At 38.5% G+C, this 24,460-nt stretch overlaps 1 protein-coding gene across 2 annotated transcripts in view; it reads right to left on the bottom strand.

Annotated features, from left to right (window-relative positions):
- LY75 (lymphocyte antigen 75) overlaps window positions 1-12,674 on the bottom strand; it is an 81,679-nt gene extending 69,005 nt beyond the window's left edge. The window contains exon 1 of one of the 2 annotated variants that reach the window (XM_060687986.2): window positions 12,187-12,674. In XM_060687986.2, the coding sequence (XP_060543969.2) occupies window positions 12,187-12,283 (97 nt within the window). In that variant the 5' untranslated portion in view covers window positions 12,284-12,674. Of the gene's footprint in view, window positions 1-93; window positions 234-12,186 lie in introns of those variants that run through there. The other variant, XM_087881964.1, reaches the window with a different exon arrangement.
- Window positions 12,675-24,460: the final 11,786 nt, after the last annotated feature.

Here is a 24,460-nt window from a genome sequence, read left to right on the forward strand (position 1 = left end):
GAAGAAACTCCATGTATAATATATTGTCTAATCCAAAGAGAGCTCAGATAACGATGTGTATCAAGTAAAATAAAAGGATTCAGAATCAGAGACCTTATGCTCCAATAAGGCTGCTAGATTAATAAGATTCCCTAGTGGATAAATCTAGTCCTTTAAAGTTTAGGTGAATTCATGGATGTTAGAGAAAATTTATTTCTATATAGCTGTGCCTATTAATGGCTTTTGGAATGTACAGATGCGTGGGCCAATCAGAGGGCAGCTAATATGTTTGAATCTCCCGGGCCCTCCCCTAACTGTCACAGTTAACAGTAAAAAAGGTGATTCTTAACAGAAACCTTTGCTCTTCAGTTTGGTATTCAGTTTGCTCTTCACCTTGCTGTTCACTTTGATCTTCTGTCTAGTATGGCATTGTATTCTAGGATCTTCCTTTAGATAACTGTGAGCAATCTGGAAGTCCATTAGAAGAGCATTTCTGTGGTATATTGTTGTATTTCTTCTGAGGAAGAATATTCATAGATAGCATAGCTTAGAGAGAATAGATATGTATATAGATAGATAGCTGACAGTGTAATTTATAATAGTAACTTAGTGATGTTTATTAATTGTATATATATTATTATGTTTTTATTGTGTAAATAAAAACATTTGCTGTAGGCTACTTCAGAGGCTCATTTAAGTAGAGTTTCATAGAGATAGAGGTTCACGGTTTATTGATTTATTAACCTCCACAACAATGGACATGTCCATTCGATTTTCTTCATAGTAGTGCAATAAAGAACTGGTGAACTTTTCTAGTTTAATGCCAAATTTTCTAGTTTTATTGTTTATATTTTATTATTAACTTTTTATTGCATTCCCAGTACTATTTAGATTAAACCACAATTTATTAGCCTTTAGCCAATCTTTGTGGATGTAATCCTAAATATTTGCAGTCTAACCCATTAATTAGAAGCATGTTCCATTGAACCAACAGGTATTATTGCTATGTAAACATATCCTCAATAGAAATATAACATTTACTATACATCTGATGCAAGATTAATTAATCAAATTTACTAAAGAAATACTGGAATAAAATTATCTGTAAAATGAATTAAATTTCTGCTTTGAAATTATGATCTATGTTTATATATTTATGTGCTAATGTTTTATTCATTTTAAAATTAGAAAGCATTTAAAACTAAATTGAATACTTCTTAGTTAATGAAAACCAGTAGGTTGTCGAATTCTCTAAACCGGTTTTCTAGAGCTTAAACCAATTAAAACCTATTTGCTGGTATAGAAAGACCACTGCAGTCTAGTCTGATTACTAAACCTCACACCATAAAGCTCTGATGAGAACAATTTTAGTTGCTATATGCATTTAGCTTAGGCTAAAATTATGTTTTCTGTTGGAGAAAATAACCTGACATGGCACACTAAGACCACTGAATTATGCAGAAATTGTACAGCTGTACTGTAGGTTTTCCACTGTAATAGTTATTACTCAGTTAAAATTTATTTTGCAAAGTACAAAATGTTTCTGCTTTATATTCTCTAATGATTAAATTAATAATAGATTTCTAAAAGTCACAGCAATGAATTAAGCACCCCGCAAACGGAATACCCCGCTGACCTTTATTTGAAACCACCTAAAATATTATGCTAATCTGGGATTTGAAATATTTATTTGCAATTTACTAGCCTGAATACTGGTATGCAAAGCTTCTATCTAAAGTATGTTTATGCACTCGCAGCCTGCATGGGGCATTTCCCTGGAGGCATGCCTCAAGTGATCTGTGGAAAAAAAACAATTGTGCTATGTATTTAACTGAAATGCACTTTGCAAATTGTGCTTGATTTTGAAAATGTGGCCCATGCATGGGGAAGATTGTTGAACACTCCGATGAATAAATAAAGGTATTCCCTCAACAATAATCCTGGGGAGGGGGGTTAATAGTGATTCATCTAATGGACATATTTATGTTCAGGTTTTTAATCAGCAATCCGGTATCTTGGTAATATGTTTGATTTATTATTTCATGCTTTATCAATTTTTTATTATAGCTGAACCGAGCCACAATGCTTTAATGCAACAAAAACCTTCTGGGATAAATTCCTCTTAATATATGCATTTCTAAAATAGGCAAAAGTTGATTAAATCTTATCCATGACATTACATACAACATAGTTGCTTGCTTTATTAACAGTAAAGAAAAATGCTAAACAAACAAGATAAAATACTCCTCATAGTAATTACAATTTTTGAGCTTAGCAAACACATGAGGGGTGAAATCCAGCAGGTTCTGGAGAACCGGTAACAGAAATTTTGAGTAGTTCGGAGAACCGGCAAATACCACGTCTGGCTGGCCCCAGAGTGGGGTGGGAATGGAGATTTTGCAATATCCTTCCCCTGGAGTGGGCTGGGAATGGAGGTTTTGAAGTATCCTTCCCCTGCCACGCCCACCAAGCCACGCCACGTCCACCAAGCCATACGCACAGAACCAGTAGTAAAAAAAATTTGGATTTCACCACTGAAACACATCTTGAAAAAGTGTTATTGAAAAACAATAAAATGATACGGAATGTTGTAAAATTACCACTGACGGTATGTAATGTTTAATATGTTTTGATGTGTGTTTTTTTTTATGTATGTGTGGTTGGTTTTTTTGTGTTGTTTTTTAAAGACAAACTGTTTAATAAAAATGATTTTAAAAAAAAGAAAAACAATGACACAGCAAGATTTACAGGTAGTTCTCAACTTACAACCACAATTGAGCCCAAAATTTATGTTGTTAAGTGAGAAATTTGTTAAGTGAGTTCACATGACGTTTCGCAAAGTTTCTCCCCCTTCGCTGAGCTGGGGTGGGCGTGGCCTGCTCATGACCCATCTGGCTCACAGGCCGCCAGTTTGACACCCATTCTAGAGCAACAGTCAGTAAAATCCCAAACTCTCTGGGATAATTCTGTTGATGTGGTATGCATTGCTTATTGTTCCAAAGCTGATTAGCACTTCCGGAAGTCCTACTGTTACTATTGGCAGTCTTCTAGCTGGTGGCATGGAACAAGAGGTAAGCACTGGGTACCATGCAAGCCACAGTGAAGCCAGGCCTGGGATATAAAGCACACGAGCCCAATGGCAAGTCCAGTCCAGTACTAGAAGATGGAGGACCCTAAAGGGCTCCTCCACCATCTGAGCAAGATGTTCCTCTCCTTCAACCATCTGCAACATTCTAAAAACCACCAACTAACAATGGCCACTCTGCTAACACAGCCAGTCTTTGTACCATGTGTGTATGTGTGGGAGGAGTACATTCATGAAAGATAATACATGTAAAGAATGGGTGGGACCCATGTTGTGACAATCCAACATTTGTCATTTGCTCCCCTTACCACCAACCCCCATATAGATGCCCTATTCCAAGTCAAACGTTGAAAATGTTAAAAATATAATAATCACAATAAATTCTAAATCTCCATGTATTTAGAAAAAGGTTCTGAGAAGCACCTCACCACTGAAAAGTACAAATATGAATTATAAATTTTGTGGTGCAAGTTATTCATAACTGATCTTGATAAGAGACAGAAATACCGTTAGTGAATTTCACTAACAAGTACACTTTTAAAGATTCTAGAGATCACACTTTTGTGGAAGATCAGATCAGGAAACAAAACTATTTTTTTCTTAAATGTTTTCAAATTGATCACAATACTTAAAGTAGGGTTTGACTGATCCAAATCGAAGTGAAACCATTACTTCTCATAAATTGAAAACCACGTTATTGATGCAGCTTAAAATAGTGTTTGCCTGACTATGAGTCAGCAATGACTCATATTTCTGACTCAGTTTGTAATCAATAATTCTAAAATCTTTTTCACAAGCACAATGGTTAATCTAAGTATGCCCCATGCTGTGTCTGTACATTTGATTTTTATTTGCTAAGTGAAGAAATTTGCATCTCTGTTAAATTATATTTTGTTTTAATAACAGTTAAATTGCTTTAATTTCTTAAGATAGGGTTGAATTTTCTTTCTCTCTACAAGGGAATCCCATCAAATTCCATACACCCATTATGCACACTTTGATATGATTCATTCCATGACTTTTTACAAATCATAAATAAAATTATGGAAAGTAAAGGGTCCAGAAATAAACCTTGTAAAAAAAAAAATCACCGAAAATCTCATTCCTTTCCACGGATGGCTTTCAGGATAGCTTTCTACCCATTTAGTACTTTTGTGATCCAGCTTTCTAATCAGAATATCACATGTCAAATGCTTTCTAAAATTACTGCATATGTTTGTAGCTTTCCTGCAAACTTATTAAGAAAATTATGAATAAAAGAAATGAAATTAAATTAATCTGGAGTGATTTGTTCTTGAGAAATCCATACTCTGGTAATTCTGGTAATTGACATTGTTTTCAAACTATTTATAGACCAGTAACTTGAATATCTGCTGTAAAATCTTAAGTTTCAGTATCTGGTTCCTAGATCATCCTTTCTCCCCTTTTTGAAAATAGAAACCATAATAGTGAGCCTCCAGTTTAGCATTTCATTCATTCACCAGAATCCTTCATGCCCAATCCATCACTATCCTAGGAGGCCATTAATCTGGCCCTGGAGATGAAAACTTTTTCAGAGAAAATAGAAACATGAACAGGAAATACCTTATCAATCTTAACTTTAATTTTGTGTTTTCGTCTTACATTTCATAATTGTCTGGAAGTACAGATACCCTCTTACTGGAAAACATTGAGTGAAAATAAGCACTATGTACTTTTGCTCATTATTATGTTAAAGTTTTGCCATCTCCAACAAGTGTTTACTAAATAAGTAGTTCTCAACCTATGACCAGTCAGTCAGTGGCCATTTTAAGATACGATGGTGCTGAACGAATTCTACCTTTACCAAAGCCCAATGTACAATCTCTCCTGCAGCCTAAGCCGTGATAACAGTGCCCACTGATCAAAGTGTTCCTACAACAGCAACTTCATGAACTAAAGATTAAAATTGATAGAAGCAAAAGAAAGGAATGTAAAGTTGGCTTGATTAATTAGGGTTAAATACGGAATATTTTTAAAAACTTCTGGAAACCATTTATGGACTTTTTGCCAATATGTAGATACAAATGAGAAGAAGTTTTGGATTTGTGAATGGATAAGGGAAAGGGCTTATGATAAGAAGTAAACTTTGAATGTAATCAGATAAGGGGTGGAAAACTATTGCTTATACCAGTAATCCTTGATTTATGATCACAATTGAGCTCAAAATTTATGTTGCTAAGTGAAACATTTGTTAGGTTTTGCCCCATTTTACGACCTTTCTTGCCACGGTTGTTAAGTGAATTACTGCACTTGTTAAATTAGTAACATGGTTGTTAAGTGAATCTGGCTTCCCCACTGACTTTGCTTGTCAGAAGGTTGCAAAAGGTGATCACATGACCGTAGGATACTGCAAACGTCATAAATATGAGTCAGTTGCCAACAGGCTGAATTTTTATCATATGACCATGGGGATGCTGTGTTGGTTGTAAATGTGAAAAACAGTCATATATCATTTTTTTCAATGATGTTGTAACTTCGAACGGTCACTAAAGTAACTGTTGTAAGTTGAGGACTATCTGTATTTGTAACAAGAAATATCGGGATTTACTTCTTTAAATGTTCTTTCTATTACATTTCATCTTTTTTGCACTTAGCATTTATTATTTCTATTTTTTTTTCCTGATTTCAGTTTGTATTTTCTTCTAGTAAAAGTATTTTGTTTAAAAAGGAACGGAAAGGGTCCTAAAAAGGCCTAAACATTGTGGTAGAGCTGTCTTAATCTTAGTTAATGTTCATTGCCATTTTCTGCCCTTTGGGGAAATGCAATAAATATTATTATATGCCTGTACCATACAGTATTTCTGTTCTTTTATGAGACAGTTACTTTTCAGCTTAGAAGATATATTGAATGCAAAAGTCATTTACAAAACTACCAAATAAAGTTGGTAGTAGCTTCAGGAAAGACACCAGGGGCAACAGAATGAATGAAGGCATTCCACAGACAGTAGACACTATTGCAAAGAGCAGAAGAAAACTGAAGTCTAATTAGGGAGACCTCTTTTTATATATTGCATTAACTTCAGTTCAACAACAACATTCATCACATGCCTCAATCTTTCAACACGGATGTGAGATGTGTCTTAAGATAAGTTTTATCTGGTTTGGCTCTGCAACCCAACAAGACAGTCACAGACTTCAACGGATAATTAGAACTGCAGAAAAAATAATTGCTACCAACCTGCCTTCTATTGAGGACCAGTATACTGCACGAGTCAAAAAGAGGGCTATGAAAATATCTACAGACCCCTCACATCCTGGACATAAATTGTTTCAACTTCTACCCTCAACATGATGGTATAGGACATTGCACACCAGAACAACTAGACACAAGGACAGTTTTTCCCCCATGCCATCACTCTGCTAAACAACTAATTCCCACAACAGTTAAACTATTTAGTAAGGCTGTATTACTATTATTCTTCTCATCTCAGGAAAAAAAATATTTACTGCGATACAGCGGATTATCCGTTCCTTACAAGTTGCACCTGTTTAACCACACTGTACCTATCATATCCTGGTAAAAGAAATGCAAAGTCACTCAGCTTGTTTCTTACAAATCTGTGGTTGAGGACTCTGGTTCTAACCTGTAGAAGATCTGGAGACCAGAAGTACAAATGGAAGATGGAACTACTTAACCATTGTAGCACATTGGCTCATTGTTATTATTCTTTAATATAATTTTTTTTTAGTATTCTAGCCTGCAGTGCATTCAGCAAGTATTCAGATTTCCTTCAATTATAGTATGTGAAAGAAAAATGCCTGATTTTTTAAAAAAATATAATAAATAATGTCCAATCTGCATGTTCTAGATGGGTGATAGATGCAATGGATGTACCGTGCATTCAGAAAGTATTCAGACCCCCTTTACCTTTGTCAGTTTTTTAATGCTGCAACGTGAATTTCTACAGTTGTTGAAATTCATCTTTTTTTCTCATTAATCTACACTCAGTACCCCATAATGACAAAGTGAAAACCGAATTTTCTAGCATTAAGAGGCCTGCTCTTCAGGTAATAAAATCCTGTGCATATTTCCTCTGTCTGCCTGTCTGTAAATTAGGCCTCTGCCAACCAATTCAAATTATTTCCAGGTAAGTATAATAAAGATCAAAGCTTTAAATTCTCAACTCCAAAATGATTTACCAATAAGGATATGAATACAAGTTTGGCTTACAGTGAAAGTATCTGCTCTTGCAAACTTCATAAGACACATTTAGCTGTTGTCAGAATTACAATGATGTGTGATACATATATATTAATTTTATCCCATCATTTCAAACAGCTTTCATGCAGCCCCTCCAAATGGGTCTTAAAGCAGAGATATCACTCTGCAAGAAAGTTATAGCTGGAATTTCAGCCAATTCAAAAATTTCTTCCCTTTTGTAGTCAGTGCCATTTTTTCTGTTGTTCCTGTAATGTCAATTATTATAACATTCTGGCAGGATTCTATCCATCCAACATCAGGTCAGGTTTCCTTTTCAGTTCCCTACTACAGATAGTCCATGACTTACAACAGCTCATTTAGTGACTGTTCAGAGTTACAACCGCACTGAAAAAATGATTTATGACCATTTATTCACATACAACCATTGCAGCATCCCTATGGTCACATGATCAAAATTCAGACACTTGGCAACCTAGTCATATTTATGATGTTTGCAGTGCCTTAGGGTCATGTGATCTGCTTGTGTAACCTTCCGACAAGCAAAGTCAATGGGGAAAACCAGATTTATTTAATAATCAGGTTACTAACCTATCCACTGCAGTGATTCACTTAACAACTGTGGCATGGAAAGTCATAGAATGGGGCAAAATATACTTAACAAATGCCTCACTTAACAACAGAAATTCTGGGATCAATTGTGGTTATAAGTCAAGGAGTATCTGTAGCTGCATGTCTGATTTTCTGGATTGTATCTTCAACTGAGGTGAGACAGAACCAGCCCATTCATCTTGCAATTTGGTAAATGTTCCTATCATTCTGGAGTGCTATGACCACACTCTTCGGCTTCGTCCATTTGACTGTCATTAGGCATGGCTCTGAGAGCCAAGATATCAGCTTCGTAACATTGCCATTTGGTCTCCAGCCATATCAAAGCAATCCCCTAAAACAGAATCGTTTTTCTACCAGGAAAAAAAAGGGAGACATTACTGATTTTTCTTCCGGAGCATCTTACTCTAGTTTATACTTAATGTGCCTGGCTGCACTCTTTGTTCCTTCAATTTCTGAGCACTGACTTTGCTAGTCCATGGCTTCTCTTTCATTAAAAACCCAATGAACTCATCCTATAACTCTCATCATGATGGGTCCAATGTCGGCCAAAAAGTATGACACTTTCATAGTATCCAGTTAAACAGCATGTCCCTGTATCTCTACCAAGAGAAAGCTACTGCAGGTACCAATTTATGGACAAGATAAAGTTACATTTTAGGTGTGTGGATGTGGGTGTGTGTTTGTGTATGTATATCTAATTTAGAGACTGCCCATCTCACTTGCAGAGCAACTCTGGGTGGGGTACAATTAAAAAATTGGAGGAAGCTCTTTAGTTCAAGTGGTCTGTAATTATCTACCAGCACCTTACCTTTCAGGACCAGATTACAGGGTGATTGTACAGAATAATTCAGGAAAGCCAAAAAAAAATGACCCCCATGCAAATGAGTTACAACCATTTGGGTAATTTTTCCTGCTTTCAGATTACGTCTCATGAGTCTGCATCAGGGGTGAGTTCTACTTACCTTTACTACCGGTTTGCAACAGGACTGTGCAGAAGCTTCCTGATGATGTCCAGGTCGGTGGGCGGAGCCTCCCACCGGTTTTACTACCGGTTCTTGTCAACCGGTCCAAACCGGGAGCAACCCACCACTGGCCTGCATCCCTTAACCATAAAGACACTCGGCATTCTGCTTCAAAATAAACTGTTGGAGCCTAGGTAGTCCTTGACTTAAGACCATAACTGAGTCCAAAATTTCCATTGCTAAGCAATGAGTTTTGCCCCATTTTACGACCTTTTGGATACAATTGGTAAGTAAATCTCTGCAGTTGTTATGTGAGTCGTGTGGTCGTTAAAGAATCTGGTTTCTACCATTGACTTTGCTTATGGGAAGGCGGTTGGGAGGGTTACATATGGTGATCACACATGACCTTGGGACAGTGCAATATCATAAATCCATGCCATTTGCCATGCACCCACATTTTCATCATGTGACTATAGGGATTTTTCAACTGTCCTATGTATGAAAAATAGTCATGACACTTTTTTTTATAGTTGAACGTTTCACATCTCATCCAAGAAACTTCTTCAGTTCAGTTTAGAATTGAACTGAATAGAAATAGAACTTAATAGAAAATCTCCATCAACAATTAGCAAGAGAAATAATAAACTACAGGGGGGTCCTCAAGTTACGAATGTAATGGAGCCTGCCGATTACATTTGTAATTCGAGGATTCATTGTAGTGAATCACATAAAACGAGTGTGAGAACTCCCTGCTTTTGCCCATGCATTCGATAATCGAATGCACGGGTCATTTAAGTGCACATGAGGTATCTCAGGATGGGGAAAGTCATGGAGGGGCCTAGTGATGGAACTGGCCACCTGCTTAAGACCACCCAAGGCCTCCCCCAATTTACTAAGAAGCCTCATGCTCCCCACAATTGCTTCACACACACCCTTCCTGCTGCGTTGGGTCACTTACCTTGAGAAGCTCTAGTGAACTGTCTCCTCTCCAGCCTCTCTACTGCGCAAGATCACAGAAGTTCCAGTATCAGTGCACAAATGTCTGCTCGAAGCATCCTATTGGCTTGCAAACAGTTTGGGCACCGAGACTAGAAGCTTCTGGGGTTCGTGATCTCATGCAACTTCAGGCACTCCTTCTCTGCAAAAGCGGACAAGTGCCTGAAGTTGCACAAGATCACAGCCCCCAGAATCTTCCAGTCTCGGCACCCAAACTGTTTGCAAGCTGATGGGTGGATCTGGGGCAGTGAAATTGTGCTGCTTCAAAGCGTCCCAACAGCTTGCAAACACTTTGGCAAGCCTTTGCCGGCAAGAACAGAGCCCGGGGGGGGGGGGGGAGAGATGCACCAGTCCCTCTCAGGCTCCATTCTTACGGGCAAAGGCTTTTTGCAAAGACTTGCCAAAGCCTACAGAAAGATTGCGTCCCTGTAGGTTTTTGCAAAAAGCCCTTGCCGGCAAGAAAAAGGGGGGCTATGTTCCAACTTTGAACGGTCGCTAAGCAAACTGTCATAACTCGAGGATTATCTGTAGTTAGAAATAAGTCCTTTCTACATAATATAAACCTACATATTATACACACACATACAATCTCTCACACACAAGTAGCAATTATAATGTATGTGAATGAATGTTAGATGAATCCTAGTTACACTGTTTACACATAAGAGGGTGTGTACTGTTGAACTGTCATGCTTGAAAGTATTTACATATATTCCAGTAAAATGGTATACAGGGAAGTTTTAGAATAATTGCATTAGCAACGGAAATAATAACCTGTTTAGAGAGAAGCCCTTTCTAAATAATGTAAGACTGCACTATATACACAGACAATCTCTCAGACAATTATAGCATAATGTATGTGAAAGACACATAAAAGGGCTTGTGTACTATTAAAATGTCATGCTTGAAAGCATTTACATGTAGTTCCAGTGAAAATGACAATACAGGAAAGTTTTAAAACATTTGCATATAACAATTTAATCCATATGAAATTACAATTTAATTTTCCCTTCAAATGTTTAAGCCCAAAGACTCTGTGATATTTATACAGTAACGTAGAATTAATGTAGGTTCAAATTTCAATCTCTTTAAAAAAAAAAAAAAAAAACGTTAAGAAAAAACACCAGCAAATCCTTATCAGCTGAACCCAGTATAATCTTGCACAGACCTGCAAAATACCTTAATGGTCTTAAAGATTTCTGATAAAAAAAAAAAATCTGTGAAATCAAACTGAAACTTCAATTCATCAGGATGATTTGGTTGCTATCCTTTTTTTCCTGCCAGAACTTCAACACTTTTCATTACTGTGCACCCCCCAAACACAATTTCTTTCTAAACACAATTTAGAAAGTCCACCAGTCAAATGTAGCATTGGAAAGAAATATGAAGATTTGCCACCACAGTTGGAGCAGGGGAAAGAGTCTTGAAGCGAAACCCAAAAGTCTCCTTGCTCCAATTCGGTTCCCCCACCTAGCTCCAAAAGCCCCGCGGTTTTTTTTTCTGCTTTACACTGAGTGGCCACCGAAGAGTAAGCCAAGTTTTCAACTCCAAAAAAAAAAAAAAAAATCAAACCACGCAAGGAATCTATGGCAATGCCTATAAATAACTCTGGGAAAGAAAGCGAAAGGAGCCTGGATGTACCGTGGCGAAGGGCCAACGTCGCCGTTGTGCCTCCGACGCCCATTCCCAGACCGCGGCTGCAAACGGCGTAGATAAGTAGTCGTCGTCGTCGTCGAAGGTGGAAAATCGGGCTCGGATTTTTAAGGGACGGCCGCCGTCGACCTGATCGTCGGGGGCGGGGGGGGGGAACTATATCCTACTACGGCTTTCAGGTTTAAAGCCTCCACAGTGCCGGAGGCTCAAAACAACAACAACAACAACAAACTGTCAAGTGACGGCTGTAAACTCGCGGCCATGGCGCAAACCGGAGACTTCTTTTGCGCGCGCGCAACGCTGGAAGGAAAGAGGCAAGCTCGACTGCGCGGAGAGGAGCTGGCAGCGCAGTTCCCGGCGCTCGCTAGAGACCACCTGCCACAGGGACAGCCACCCACCCGGAGAAGCAAGCGAGACGGTGTGGGAGCATCCTCCACTCGTTTCCAAAGGCACCCACTCAACCTTCTGCCCAACCAGCCCCAATGCGTTTAAACGGGGATTTCCCATTTCCCTAACCAACACCACCTTCTCTCCCTCTGGGTCTGGGTGCATCCACGCCAGAGGGACCCCCCTCCCCCCCCGCCCGCCCGCGCTCCGGCTTGCGCAGCGCGGTTTGTTTCTTCTTCGGCCTCCAGCCAGCCGCGTTCTCGCGCGGGGAATCCGCTCCCTAGACTGAGAGCCTAGTCCGGGTGCAGGCAGCGACCTGCCAGGTTGATTACCTGAAGAAGCTGCTCTGTTAGCGCAGCAGCAGCACAGGACGGCGACCGTCAGAATCACCCTGCAGGTGGAAACGGAGCCCAGGAGCAGCCCCCTCATCCTAAAAGAAGAGCAGGTGGGCAAATCGCAGAGGCGACGAAAGGCAGCAGCTACTTTCGCTTCACCCGGGAAAGTGTCCCCCGCGGGCGCTTCCCGAGCTCTGAGTTAACATTCCCCGCTGGGTGAGCTTCTAGGTCGTAGGGCGATGATTGGCGGAGGCGAAAGGCCAATCCCGTCTTTTTCCGCCTCTCTCGTCTCTGGAACGGTCCGTTCTGGTTGGGAGAAAGCAGGCGCGGGCTGGGAAATCCCGGGGAAAGCGGTGCGAAGGGCGAAAGAAATCGAAAGAGAAAGATGTTCGGCGACCTTTTGCAGCGGGGGGAAGTGGGGAGGGGGGGACTTTTTCCGAAGTAGGATTCCTTCCTCCCCGTATTTTCCAAATAAATCACATGTTGTATTTCTGATTTAAAGAAAGAGGGAATTGCACTCCACGGAAGTTTTAGGTTACACTTTGTGTTCCTTTTTAAGGTGTGGTAAAACAGCCTAAAACAGTGCAACCGAACACAGGAAGGAAACGTCGAATTAGTTAGCACGGCGTTTCTCGACCTCAGCCACTTTTGAGGGGTGTGTGTGTGTGGACTTTCCACTCCCACAATTCCCCGATCAGGTGTAGTCCACACACATTATAAAAGTTGCTCAACATTGAGTCAGGAGAGTTATGCATTAACCATGGGGGATGGGGGCGGGTGGGAATCAAACCTTTAAACACCCAGGAGGAGCTTTGCAGGGATTTTAATATAGTGATAATGAAAGCAAAAAAAGAAAGTAGTATTAAGTGATTGGGATCCATAAACTGGACTTGCACCACTTCAGTTTTGAGCGAGAGGGAGAAAAAAACCTGAGGAAAAATAATACAGTAATAATAGCCCCATCAGAGAATGAGGTGACTGGATGGAGTCACTGAAGCAGTAGGTGTGAGCTTAAATGGACTCTAGAGGATGGTAGAGGACAGGAAAACCTGGATGAACTTTGTCCATGGGGTCGGGATGGGTTGACTTTGCAACTAACAACAACCGCAAAGCCCTACAGTCCGATTTTGATAGTGCGGGCTCCAGAAACCACTTTGGTTGGATATGTTCCGATTGGCAAGCGCCATTTAGAAGCAGCTCTTATGAAAAGTGAAAGGATGCTTTTTTCCCCAGATTTATTATTTAAATTTGCCTTTAAATCAGTGCAAAACCCGGGATGGTTTGTTAAAATAATGAAACCATTGAAATATCAATTGAAAAGCGATCCATCAATAGAGACAACATGAAGAATCAAGCATTGACATTATATCTAAAAGGCTCATAAAAACAATTTTTTGAATAATCTATTTCCCAGTAAAGATAACTTGAATCTCACTGGGTTACCAGGATTGAAAATAATCTGTGATTGAAAATAATCTGTTTAGTAGCAACCAGCTTCTCAGAGGAAAGGGAGGAGGCATTCACAGGAGACAAGACTTCAAAGATTATTGTCATCAGTGAAGTTTAATGTGATTGAAACATTATACTGATGAAAGGCCACAATAAAAAATATTGTGTGTAGGATAGTTTATCATGTTTAGTAAACTTATGTATTCTGCCTTGAGTGATACAAATTACAGGTGAAATATACTGGTAGTCCTCAATTTACAACAGTTCATTTAGTGACCAAAATTAAAACGGCATTAAAGTGACATGACCATTTTTCACACTTACGAATGTTGAAGCATCCCCATGGTCACGTGATCAAAATTCAGATGCTTAGCAACTAACTCATATTTATGATAGGTTCAGTGTCCTGTGGTCATGTGATCATCTTTTACAACAGATTCACTTAACCATGTTATTAACAGCTGCAGTGATTCACTTAACTGTGGCAATAAAGATAATAAAATGGGACAAAACTCATAAATATTTCATTTAGCAACAGAATTTTTGGGCTCAATTGTGGTCATAAACTGAGGACTACCTGTAATGAAATCAAAACTATATCACAATATTACAATACCCCAATCAAGAAACTTCCAAGCAAGTCAAATAAGCCAAAGCACCTCTTAAAACCACCCCCATCAATACTGACAGTACAAGCCACTAGAATATAAACAGAGTAATCCCCACTCCCTACTACCACTGATGATGTTACCTAATTTGGGTAACGAAATGTCTGCAAGAAAAAAACCAAGCTCAGAAAGCACCAAAAACCCTTCATTTCAACCTTGTGTCAGCCCTGGAGGCCATCTTTTTCTTTGAATCTGCAGGTCTGCCACACTTAGTGCTGTGGGAAACTGGGAGGGGGTATAGGATAGAGTGGTGGAGGTATTTAGCCATAATAACATTCCTTTCTCTGAGAGTCAAGGACATTCGGGCCTGCACCTGGAGTGGCATGACTGGGAGGCATCTCCAGTTGGGACAGTGCTTTGATTGGACCATGTGATGGACATGTGGGTGCAGGGGAAGGGACTTGGACTTTCTTTTGGGTGGGGAAAACCTGGAAGCTTTCAGATTCAGGTTTTTCCAGATGTGCCAATATGATCTCTAATAAAATGGAACTTTGAAGAATTTCTAGCCTCGGAGCCTTCTTTCGTTGTGGGTGTTACTTGGAACCCTGACAGTCTGAGCTACAAATATTCTCCTTTATTGATGCTATAGTAATTAATTAAAACTATAAATATTTTCCAATATGCTTTTTCCCCACAATAATTACATGCCGCTGTACCAAATTGCTCTAAAAGGTATTCCCCTTGAATATTTTGTGGGGTCCAACTTCAACTGTAAATCTTTTCTTACCCAGACGGCATACCATTCAGCATTTCTCTCCTCCTGCTCAAACTTATTGTTTCTGGCTGTTCCTCTGCTTCATGGCAACCATCTTGAGTGCCACTGCTCCTAGTCTTCGGATGAGGGGGTTTTCCGAGTCAGGGAGGGGAGATGTGGCTCTCCTCAACCTGCAGGGCAGTCCCCCTTTGCTTCACCACCCCTCCAAGGTGGCTATTGAAGCCCTCGACAGGGAGAGCTCGGAACAGACCCGCAGAGGTCGCGGATCTCACACCGAAATCGCCAGAAGTTCAAAGTATCACAATGTATCAATGTATCACAAAGTCAAATAAGTTAGGAAAAGAAATATGAAAAATAGACACAAAGAATTAAAATAGTGGTAAGCTTGAAATGTGAGGATGAAAGAAACTGATGTTTAGACTGTATGCTGTCTGATTAATGAAGTGACGTTAGTATTAAAAGAATAATATTGCAGCTGCATATATATATGTAATTAGAATGATGATGTGTATAAAATTATTAACATGAAGATTAATATGATAGTATAAGTATTATGATGATGGTTAATATATGTGTAAGTGATTAAGTCTGTTTTCCTTGATTTTTGGAATGTAATTTAAATAAGCTGTATGGTTACAGTTGAAAGAGATATTACTTGGAAAATACACCATATCCTATAGGTATTGGGAATATTATATGCAACAACGAAAAGAGAGAGGAAAATGGAGTGGAGTGGAAGGGAATAGGAGGGGAGGGGAGAAAGAGTAAGGGTAGAGAGGGGAAAGAAGACGGGGGGGAAAGAGAAGAGTAGAAAAGGAAGGAGATAGAAGCAGAGAAGAAGAGGGGAAATAGGGAACAGGAGAAGGAGAGAAGGAGAAAGGGAAGGAGAGGAGAAGGAAGGAGGGAAGTAGAGAGAAGGTGAGGAGTAGAGAAGAGAGGGAGGAGAAAGAAGAGGAAAGGAGAGAGATGTTGTAAAAATGGGTGAAATATGGTGTACAGGAGAAAAGAAAACACAATTTTGTAGTTCTTTCTTTTTTGAGGGTTATACTATTGAAACTATAACGGAAGATAATACGGATGCTAAAGCACAACGGGTTAGATGTTATTGCATAGTTAATATTTATATGAAAAAATAAAATTTTGTGTAAAAGATAGGAGTAAATAATATGAAATAAGGAAAATGGAATGTAATAATTAGGAATATGTTTATATGTATTGAAATGTATGATACTCAAATATCGCACCATTCACACAATGATATGTATAATTTTTTTAAAAAAATAAAAACTTGATTAAAAAAATAAAACTATAAAGTTTTGCCATTGCTATCAATAAATTTTTATTCAGTCATTCACTAGCAAATGAAAAACCAGAGTTGCTTCTGTACTGCGAGATGGGCAGCTGTATAAATGGATTAAAATAAATTATCACATTTGATGAACAAATTACAATAATTACCTTAATATACAATATGTTGGATTAAAATTTAACAGGATGGCTCTAACCTAGCATGTCCAAACGTTCGAACATTTAATGCCCCTTAAGCAGTCTTGTAATATAATATTTGGAATATAATTATTTCTTTGTGAGATGGAAAATAAAAATCTAATCATAAACTCTATATGCACAAGAGGACAAACATTTTACTCTTTATGGAGCTCTTAATATGAGAGAAACTCAAAAACAGTTATTTGCTGTGATACACAATTACATTAGGAGATGCTGTGAATCAAAAGGCTTGTTTACAGAATGCAAGAAAAGCCAATATGACATTTTTCAATGCAACAACCATTTTCCATTGCAATTCCTCTATAAATCAGTAGGTTATTGCAATGCAGTCAAGAGAAAAAATTTAAAGTAAGGATGTCCTTGGATTATCTGTATTCCAGAAACCCTTGCTGAGAAACCTGGAGGGGATTTAATGCAATAAATTTGAATTCTCTATACTTCTATAGCCCTGATGTTAGGCCTTCATCTAAGCCAGGTTTCAAGATTGTTATGGAGATGAAAATGGAGAAAGGTGGATGTTCCTTGAGGCTTTTGTAGGAAGGACAGGATAAAGGCACTTTTGTTAGTTGCATCAGCTGGCAACGCCCAATGGATCTTAGCTGACTTCAGGAAAAAAAGAAGCCTAGCAAAGTTGGACCTGGCATTAGTACTTGAATGAGAGACCACTAGGAGATCCATGGCAGTAAATTATACTAGGTAGTCAAACACAAATTCCTGGAGAAGTCTGTACAAACTGTTTTCCTTTTGTGAAATGCAAGTCATCAAGAGCTGAGCTGAACATTAAACAAGGCTTTTATAGTAGCAATAGCACTACAGAAATACCACTTGGACTTATATACCACTTCACAGGCCTGTCTAAGCAGTTTACAGAGTCAGCATATTGTCCTTAACAATCTGGGTCCTCATTTTTACCAACCTCGGAAGGATGGAAGTCTGAGTCAACCCTGAACCGGTGAGAATTGAACTGCCAAATTGCAGGCAGCCGGCAGTCAGCAGAAGTAGCCTGCAGTACTGCATTCTAACCACTGAGCCACCATGGCTCTTCATATTCATTTTTACCTCCTTTAATAGTGGTAAAATTTCATTCCACATGTAATTTGTCGAATTTATTTATTTTGCATTTCTTTGTCATTCCATAGATTCAGAGTGCTTCTGCCAGATCAGCCCAAAGCTGTGTGGTTCATTTCACTTGGTGCGAGGTAGCTCAAATAAACATACAAAGATGTATGGGAACATCTTAAAAACTTTTATTTTTGCAAAATTACAGGTAGTCCTCGACTTACGACCACAATTGAGCCCAACATTTTGGTTATTAAGCAAGACAGTGAAGTGAGGTTTGCCCCTTTTTACAACTTCTTTTGGCGCAATTCTTAAGTGAATCACTACAGTTGCTAAGTCAGTAACATGGTTGTTAAGAGAATCTGGCTTTCCCAAAAGGTGATCACATGATCACGCAGCACTGCAATTTTTCATAAATATGAGCCAGTTGCTAAGCTTCCAAAATTCTGATCACATGATCATAGAGATGCTGCAACAGTGGTGAGTATGTCATAATTCACTTTTTTTCAGTTGTAACTTTGAACAGTCACTAAATGAAAGGTTGTAAATTGAGGACTACCTATATTTACATGCAGGATTAATGTCTCAAAGCAAGCACGCCATATCTCACAACAGGTAACTAGACAGATCATACATCACACTAACAATTCTCTTTGGCTCAATAAATTTATCTTACTACACACCTTATCTTTTGGTGGGCTCTTTTTTTATTATTATTTCTTTCCTAAATCCCTCATGGGGGCAACTTATGTAACTTTTTTTTTCCTTCTAAGAACTTCTAGCATCCCCTGGTGGTGTCATCACTTCCAGACAAGGTTTTATTCAGTCCTTAGTTTTTTCATGAAGCTCTCTTTATCACAGCTATGCTAACATGCTATCGAACCTGTTATCCTTGATTTGACAGAATAGTATGCTAAATAGAGTAGTCCCCATTTTGTGTTTTGAATATGAGACACTTTTTTCAGAAGTCAGGTTTATTTGTCCGCAGAAGCAGTTAAGGCACCATATTCAAAAACTGTCAGCTAAAGTGGTTGATCTGAAAGAAATAAGCAAGGTCCATAGAGTCTATCAGTCTATTATACCACACCTGTATGACAGACTGAGAAATGTAGGTAATCCTAAACTTATATAACAGTTTGTTTAGCAATCATTCAAAGTTACAACGGCACTGAAAGAACTGACCTATGACCAGTGGTGGATTCTAACTGGCTTTACTACCGGTTCTCTTTGTGCATGCGCTTCGCGCGCGATCGCATTACAAATCTGCCCAGCTGAGGTGCGGCAATCCACTCTGCCGCACTTCTCAGCTGGGCAAAAAAAAGACAAAATAAAAGGTAGGAATAGCGCGGGGGCGGGTGGGAGGGCCCAGCTCCCGAAGAAAGAGAACCGGTTTGGTGTTGTAATAGCGTCACCGCTACCAGCTTGGCCGAACCGGGAGGAACCCACCACTGCCTATGACCAGTCCTCCCATTTATGACCATTGCAATATCTGCACAGTCTGCACATGATCAAAATTCAGGCATTTGGCAACCCGAAATGCGTTTATGAGTGTGGCAGCATCTCAGGATCATGGGATAACCATCTGCAACTTTCCCAGCTGGCTTCTGAAGGAAGCAGCTTCTCTGGCAAAGTCAGGGAAGGAAGCTGGACCTGCTGAACGACCACATGATTCACTTAATAACTGTAGTGATTCACTTAGCAACCATGGCAAAAAAAGATTGTAAAATTTGGGCCTGGCTCACTTAACCACCCTGCTTAGCGACAGAAATTCTGATCAAGGACTACCCACATATAATTTATATATAATATAAAATTAATTAAAGCAATACAAAATAGAAATATAAAAATAAATGTACTGTTAGTATGTGTGTAGGTATGTATTCCAGAAGAAAGTACACATCAAGCACCTGAATTTTGGTCATGTGACTATGGAGATGCTATAACAGTTGTAAACACAAGGACTGGCTGTAAGTTACTTTTTTCAGTGTCGTTCTCTAAATGAATGATTGTAAGTCAAGGACTACTTGTAATGGCAAACTCTTTGCTATGAGGACTCTAGTACATCAAGACAGCCATGTAATCATCCAGTGAGTTTTCTTTCCTTCCCTGCAAGCTCTGGAGCAAATAAATAATTTCAACAAAGCCTAGCCTCTGTGTCAGGGGGACCTCTTAAAGATACAAGAGCTGGTCTTCTATCAGGAACTTATTCTACTTCATATATTTGTTACTTCCTTCAGAAATATGAACCACTGCTAAAGCCCATTATTAGACCTCAGTTGGAAAGCTTTCTTTTATATGGAATTTTTGCTTACACAGCCAAGAAATGGAAAGGCTGATTATGGAATTCACCTGGAAAAACCACACAATCCAGGTGGCCCGGAAGGCCCAACAGAGACTCAATATCCTTAGGGTCTTGTATAAAAACAGGGTGGAACAACAGCTGATGACCTCCTTTTACCAGTTCACAATAGAAAACATCTTCACTTATTGCATCACGGTATGGCATGCCGGTTTGACAGCCGCGTATAGAAAAACATTACAGAGGGTGGTGAGCACAGCACAAAATATTGTATGCTGCCCCCTGATACCACTAGATGAGATCACTAGGGCTCACTGCCCTAGAAGAGTGAGGAAAATTCTCAGGGACGACTCTCACCCTGGTCACCACTCCTTTACCTTCCTACCATCGGGAAGGAGATATAGAAGCAAAGCACAAACAGGCTGAAGAACAGTTTTTATCCGTGGGCTGTCAGACTCCTGAATGCGAAATAACATCATAATTACATAGTATGGTGGACTTGCAGGGCCGGCACAATGTGTTACATGTCACACTGGTGCAATAGGACTGTGTGTTTTGTTAATATGATTTATTGGGTTAGGGATTGTCTGTCTTCACTGTGAACTGAGGGCCTGGTGGCTCAGCAGACTGATAGCATTGTGATTAACACCAGCTGTCTGCAATTACTGTAAGTTCGAATCTCACCAGGCTCAAGGTTGACTCAGCCTTCCATCCTTTCTAAGGTAGTAAATTGAGGACCCAGTTTGTGGGGGCAATAAGCTTTGTATAAATATACAAAAGTATGAAGGCTATTGCTTAACACATTGTAAGCCGCCCTGAGTCTCCGGAGAAGGGCGGCATATAAATCAAATTTAAAAAAACAACAACCCTATGTTGTGTTGGGGGTGTGTGCACTGAGGGAGTTCAAGCAATCTCATTGTACATATGTTGTGCGCTGACAAAGATTTGAAATTGAAATTATGGTTATTCTTCTGAGGAAGAAAAGTGAGCACTCTCACTACAGTATGCTTAATAGTCCCTTTTTGTGATTATTTCATGGATGAAGAAAGTGAGTATCTTTTACATGAGTAGCAGCACTTATTTAAATTGTTCAGGTCCTTATTTATATAGAACAGCCCAAATCATGTATTCCAGTAGAGAGAAGTTCCCTGAGGATAGGCTTCAGCACAAGTTCAAAAGCTTGGAAGAGTAAACCTCTGGTCCTGGTGACTGACCCAGATTGGATCTTGTTCAACTCCTGTGTATGACACTGAAAATGAGAACCCAGTTCTATTTTGCATTAAGCTTTGTTTAATTTTTGTTCTGCAGAGCTTCATTTAACCTCCATCTGCAGCACAAACCATGTTGTTAGATTTACTGGATTGATAGGATTATGATAGGCCTCATTAGTACAGAGTGGGAGGCAAAAAGCATTTCCTTATTATTCCTGGGATGACTGAGGTGCAATTGCTCCATTCTGTCATTCTTACTAGCTGACGCTAGACATTACTTAAGAATAAAACAGACAGAGCTAACAAGGGCAGTCTGGAACTGAAAGAGATATGAAAATGATGCTATTTCCAAACTACCAGGCCTGGGCAGGTCTTCTTTCCTGTTTGATATTTATCAAAATTCTTGCCTCAACTGGCTATGTGCAGGGTGGATTGAGAAAATGGAAAGAGATAATAGATAAACTGCTTTATGGGTTTCCTCTGTATTATGACATTTATTATTGCATTTAGTTTAATTCAGTATGTATGTTTCAGCCATTGGTCATAAACTTCAAAAATGGCATTTAGGCTTGTGTCTCCTAAACTCATAAAAACAAACTGGATAAATAATTATTTATTCCAAGCAAAGTGAGATATTGTGCAAAAAATAAAGGATACACAGTAATTTCCTTTACTCTATTAAAAATTATAGAGCACCGAATCAGTTCTGAATGAACCCATTTGTTTGAAACACTGAGTTTATTTAAATTATAATTGATAATGTTTTTTCTAACAAGAGCAGCAAATGAATCTGATAGAACTGTAGTGTTTACAATCTAAGCCAATACAACCAGGCACCTAATATCTATTAGGGAGAGCATTCTCTGTGGGAGCGCCAACCCTCTGGAATGGGCGGCCCACCGGCCTCAGGATAGCCCCGGACCTCCTCTCCTTCCGCCACGAATTGAAGACGTGGCTTTTCCACCAAATGGGCTGAATCCATAGGGGTGACTTCAAACAATTTTAAATAATTTTTAATTGATTTAAATTTAATTTTAAATTGATTTTAATCTGTTTATGTATTTTTTTGTTTTGTTTTGTAAGCCGCCCTGAGAAGGGCGGCATATAAATTACATAAATAAATAAATAAATAAATAAATAAATAAATAAATAAATATTGGACAAATTAAAGGATATTTGCTCATAATTTTAAAGTTGAGCAATACATGACAGTAGGTAATTAAAATTGTATTTTTTTTGTAGAAACACTTCCAGAAATAAATTCTTCAGCTGTCTGTGACTATATTCTTCCTCCATTTATTGTAACCATCATAGGCGTTTCTAAAAAATTTCTGAACCACAATGTAATGGTGTTTTAGTTGCTGCTTATAATATGGAATCAATGTGTCATCCAGAGTTAAACAATCCAGTCTTTTGATTTAAAGAGATGAAGTGCCATCATCCTTTGTAATTTCATTAAGACTCATTAGGAACAAAAGCTTTAAACAAATCATTTAATTTGGCAGAAGTTTTCTGAGACACCCTTGTGAATTTAACACAAAGCCAAGCTTTCTTATTTTACATGAAAATGTATTATCACATTGATGCCATGAAGGATTTTGATGGAAATCATTAGCATCTTTGCACTGACATACAAAAATGAATATCAAATGAATTCACTCTAATTTAAAAATCAGAATTAACAGATGCTGCCCAGTACAATAATTATCTAGGTATCCTCTCACTTGTTTCCAGGTACACTGAGATAACAATAAGAGCTTGCTGAAAATGCAAACACAGAAAGTTTAACCTGTTTGCTAAGAAAAAGTTAGATATAAGACATCATTGAAAACAACCAAATTAAACTGAGTATTAAACATTTATTTCTTCCCACTTTCAGTCATATCATAAATATAGATGAATTAAACATGCAAGCCAACAACAATAAATTCTAAGAAAAATTTCAATTGAACTCAGTATAGAATTTAATTCCAAGCAGCTGTGTATACATTCTAATAGATCTCTAATGTTCCACAGATTGGCCTGTGTTTTTTTAAAAAAACAGGCTGCAAAACAGTTTTCTTGCATTGTACAGTACTTTTTCTCTGTTCTCTTCTTTTAGTTCCTATGTTAAGGACTCCTGGGGGAGAAAGGAAGACAAGGCAAGAGCTGCCTCTACTCCAAGAGATCAGAAGAGACTAAACCCTGCCCAAAGACGAGCAATCAAAATTATTGTTTTACAAATCAATGTTTTGCTTACAGAATTATGATTTACCAATGATTTGCCAGAAAAAAATAGTTACACTAGCTTTCTCCTTCCTTCGCCTCCCTCCCTCCCTCCCTCCCATCCAACAAGATGCCAATTATACAAATCAGTATTATACAAAAGAAGACAGCTCTCATGATGTTGATAGACACCTGCTGCTACTGCACAAAGCATCTGTATTCATATTTTTGAAGTAATCAGAGTCTGGAGTTGTACAAAAGGATTAGTACATTCCATACACTTTCAAGAAGGTGGAAAATAATTAACAAAAAAAATTAGTTGCATTTTTTTCCATAGGCAGGAAACAAATTCATGTATTACCATAACCAAATTAAGATTAACACCAAGGGAGATGGGAGATGCATCATGGACATATTAGGTAGGAAATAGAAAGGATAGGGACAGGTAAAAATACATGTTGGTAGCAGGTGAACTGAACCGAATGCAAGATAAATATTTGGGTGAGAACCTAATATACACCTTTCACTCAACTTTGCCATCATGCTTCTCTAGATTTTACATCCAGGAATAGTAATGCAAGAGATTCTTATGGTTCCACCAGGTCCTAATAAATTTATTGTTTATCGCTCTTATTTAATAACCAAGTACTTAAGGTCTCCCACATTATATTTAAGACACTTAAAAGAGACATATCCTTTTCTCACAGTTTCTCTTTTTATGCATCAGTTTTTCTTATTATGATTGTCTTTTTTCTTCATTACTTAAATTTTAAACTCATTACTTCAAGAGCCTCAACATGTTCATGAAGGTTTATAAGTGATGGAATGTATTTGTGTTATTTATTATAAAATTGAGTAAAACCTCGGCCTCTTGAAACAAGGAAGCGTTGCCATTCTTAACATTGTGTAATGTTTTCTCATTCCTGTTCTGTCCACATGTCAGCATTGTGAAATTTTCAGCATGGTGATACGGAATGCTCAATGAAGCATATCAGCATCACGCTGTTTGAAACAAACAATGAAGCAAACATCAGAGAAACCTGAATATAAGGGACGCTGCCTACAGACACCACTTCCCTTTTCTTTTTCTTTATGCTTCACAAAACCAGATACCATTCTTTAATATCTTTGTAATTGATTCCCATTTGAGTAGAAA

The sequence above is a fragment of the Pantherophis guttatus genome, chromosome 1 (assembly GCF_059756535.1).
Source record: "Pantherophis guttatus breed Tessera chromosome 1, ASM5975653v1, whole genome shotgun sequence".
In the NCBI taxonomy this organism is placed as follows: domain Eukaryota; kingdom Metazoa; phylum Chordata; class Lepidosauria; order Squamata; family Colubridae; genus Pantherophis; species Pantherophis guttatus.